The 3499-nt window shown below is 49.1% G+C and overlaps 1 protein-coding gene across 1 annotated transcript; it reads right to left on the reverse strand.

Moving 5' to 3' along the window:
• Nucleotides 1-875: 875 nt before the first annotated feature.
• SAMD00019534_078120 (hypothetical protein) lies at nucleotides 876-1049 on the reverse strand (the record flags this gene model as incomplete). Its single annotated transcript, XM_012896852.1, has 1 exon — nucleotides 876-1049. One exon carries the CDS (start codon nucleotides 1047-1049, stop codon nucleotides 876-878), a length of 174 nt encoding a protein of 57 aa, XP_012752306.1.
• Between the last annotated feature and the right edge of the window lie 2450 nt (nucleotides 1050-3499).

Raw genomic sequence — 3499 nt, forward strand, 5'->3', positions numbered from 1 at the left:
AAGAAGTGAACTTCAAAGTGTGGGAGATATGAAATTTGAATTTGAAAATAGCGCCCAATCGAATCGAAATAACGGTTGAGTTCAAAATGGTGGTTGGTTAGATGTGGTCCACATGTCACTGTGACACTTGGGTCACTACTCTTCTCATTGGCATACCACTCACTCTCTCCTACTTGTACACATACACATATATACATATACTTATGTTTATACATATACAAATACATCAATAATAAACAACACATTGACATGTATCACTCACCACTTTGTTCTGCCTTGTTTGTCTCACTACTGCTGATGAGTTACCACTGAGTTTGAGTTATGATATCAATCAATGAGTGAGTACTAATACACTTCTAATTGCATCACCATCTGCTGCTTACTTACACTATCCTGCCTTTTCCTTGACCTTGTGCCTTGAAGTCAGTGTTCACCACCTCTGTCTTGACAGACTGCCGTCGTGCTTCCACGTCGACCAAAGCATGGAATCTTTGTCACCATCTTGACAGACGTCCGCCATGCTGCCACAGCCATGTTGCCCTCTGTCTCCAGCTAGTCTGATGGCCCCATTGTGACTCCGCCATGCTGACCACCGTCATGCTTCCAAGTTGTCCATGCCCACAGCCCAGAACCTCTGTCTCCAACTAGACCGAGGTCGCCACTGCCTTGAGTGACCACAGCCCTGAACCTCTGTCCCTCAATCAATGAGTGAGTACTACAAGACTAATGATTCGCACCATCTGCTCACTTATACTCTGCTTACTTACACCTTTCCTACTTCTCTCCTCTTCTCTCTACCTTCTCCTTTACCTTGTGCCTTGAAGCCAGCTGTGTGGTACCTGTCCAAGTCTGAGTCCAGTCCACCTTACCGAACCTCACCAGCTAGACAGACAGCCCCATTGTGACTCTGCCATGCCGACCACTGTCCAGAACCTCTGTCTCCAACTAGACAGACGGGCCAACATTGTGACTCCGCCATGATGCCTTGAACCTATGTCTCCAACTAGACAGACGGCCGCCGTGTTGCTAGCCAAGTTGACTACAGCCATGAACCTCTGTCCCCAGACGTGCGCCGTGTTGCCAGCCACTTTGATCACAGCCAGAACCTCAGACGGCCATCATGGTGCCTTCGCCATGCTCCTGTCAGGTTGTCCATGCAAAGCTGTCCACAGCCGAACCTCTGTCTCCAACTTGACTGTCGCCATGCTTCCACGTTGACCACAGCCCAGAACCTCTGACTCCACTTTGACATACAGCCACGCTGACCACCGCCAAGTTGAACGCCACTGCCTTGATGCCAAGATGGCCACTGCCCAGAACCTCTGTCTCCAGCTTGACTGACGGGCCCATTGTGACTCGGCCATGCTGACCACCGCCATGCTGCCATGTTGACCACAGCCAGAACTTCTGTCTCCAACTTCTGACTGCCGGCGTGCTGCCACCTCCATCTCCATCTGTACAGTGTCCGCCATGTTGCCAAGTTGCCCAGAACCTCTGTCTCCAGCTAGACTGATTTCAATGCTGCCCCCGAGTCCATGAACCTCTGTTGTCCATCTAGACAGACGGTCGCGGTGTTGCCACCACGATGACCACAGTCCAGAACCTCTGTCTCCCACTACACAGAGGTCGCAATGCTGCCTTGAGTGGCCTCAGACCTGATTCTCTTCTCTATCTGGACTGTAGCCATGCTGCCAAGGTGTCCATAATCATGAACACCGCCATGTTACCAAGTTGTCCAATAGTTGGCCACAGCCCAGAACCTCTGACTCCATGCTTCCAGTTGACCATAGTCCATGACCTCTGTCTCCAACTTGACTAACTGCCACGTTGACCACCGCCCGCCTTGTTGACCATATCCATGCCCAGATGGCTACCGTCGACAACCTCTGACTCCAACCAGACGGACAGCCACGCTGACAAGTGCGCCGCCATCCTGCCAAGTTATCCATCTCGAGTTGTCCACAGTCCAGAACCTCTGTCTCCAACTAGACAGACTGTCACAGCCAACCGCGCCGACATGCTGCCATCATTGACTAACCGCCATCCTGCCAAGTTGACGAGTGTTTCCAACTGGAATGATCATAATCAAAGCATTAATAAACGATGAAGACAGGAGTTGTGCAAGTGTGACTTGGAAGGAGAACAACAACAATTGGAAAAGTACAACTCAATGATGTCGCCTGGGCACGGTTGCTGCCCAACGGCTTTAAAAAAAATAAAGGCAGCACTTGTGACAATGAGAAGAAACTCTCAAAGTCAACAAAGTTGCTGCCATACCTGTCTCGACGTGCCTAAAGTCTAATAGCGACAGGTGTAGTCCCCAGGCCGTGCCCACCCCTCTTACATGATGGGCCCACCCGTCCCTCTTGCATGACAGGCCGACCCATCCCTCTTGCATGATGGGCCACGGCCACCTCCTTACGGAGATGGCCAAATGGTGATGGGAGGAAATGTTAGTAGTATTCGGTCCTGGAAAGGTCCACCTCGGCTTGGCCTGGCTTGGCTCGGCGGTATGGCACTCGGTCTGGCACGGCACTGGCACGGCACTGGATGACTTGGAGGGAATAGACCTCGCAACGACAGGTCATCGTGTGAATGAATCACAACGTCTCCACTGTGTCATCTGGGTTCGGGTGATGGATGTAGGACCACTGATTGGTGCGTTGGAAATCGAATTTGTTGTTGTTGTTGTTCGTTGTTGTTGTTGATGTTGGTGGTTGATTGGTTTCAATCGCCAGCCGAGAGATATTTGGGTTATACCCATCACTCATCTGCTTGATCGAAGGCAATATAAATAGAGGTGAATTACTGTTTGTTGAAAAGGTGAGGGACCGGAGGAGAGAATACAGGCTCATCCACCTCATAATCTGGTGATGGTGGATATTGGTATCTGATTCCTAGGTGGTGTTGGCCTGGGTCTGCTTGGACGGCTGGATGATTGAATGGTTTAGGTGGTTGTGGCATCATCACTTGGTCTCCAGGTATTGGTCCGAGGTCATGTGGCTGTTGTTGGATGCCAATGTCTTTGAGTGACATGGATGAGAAGCATCAAAGGTGATGATTGAATGGATGGTTAGTATTATTTTTTGACAGTAGCATGCAAGTTCATTTGATATATACTTACCATTTGGAATTGGTTCCTGTTGACCATTGGGATGATCTGGCAACTGGTTGTTCTCTGGTAAGTTTGTCCTCCCAATGAATAGAGTTTGATGGATCTCATTGTGTGGTGTATATGTTATCCTAATTGGATCATGGACTCCATCAGTGCGCACAAGAAGTGTATAAATCACCTTTTTAGAAGATTCCTCGCCCAATAACAATGTCCTTGGTCGACTATCGAATAAACTTAGAATAGGGTACATTTTGATGACTGCTGTTTTTTTGTCAAAGTCTATCCTTATTAGGGTGATGACCCTGTGATTTAAGTCGGCCAGCAACAAGTTCTTGGGTATGTGCCTCATGAACAAAGGTCGAATGAGTTTGGCTGGATTGTATA

The sequence above is a fragment of the Acytostelium subglobosum genome (assembly GCF_000787575.1).
Source record: "Acytostelium subglobosum LB1 DNA, scaffold: scaffold16, whole genome shotgun sequence".
Taxonomy (NCBI): domain Eukaryota; phylum Evosea; class Eumycetozoa; order Acytosteliales; family Acytosteliaceae; genus Acytostelium; species Acytostelium subglobosum.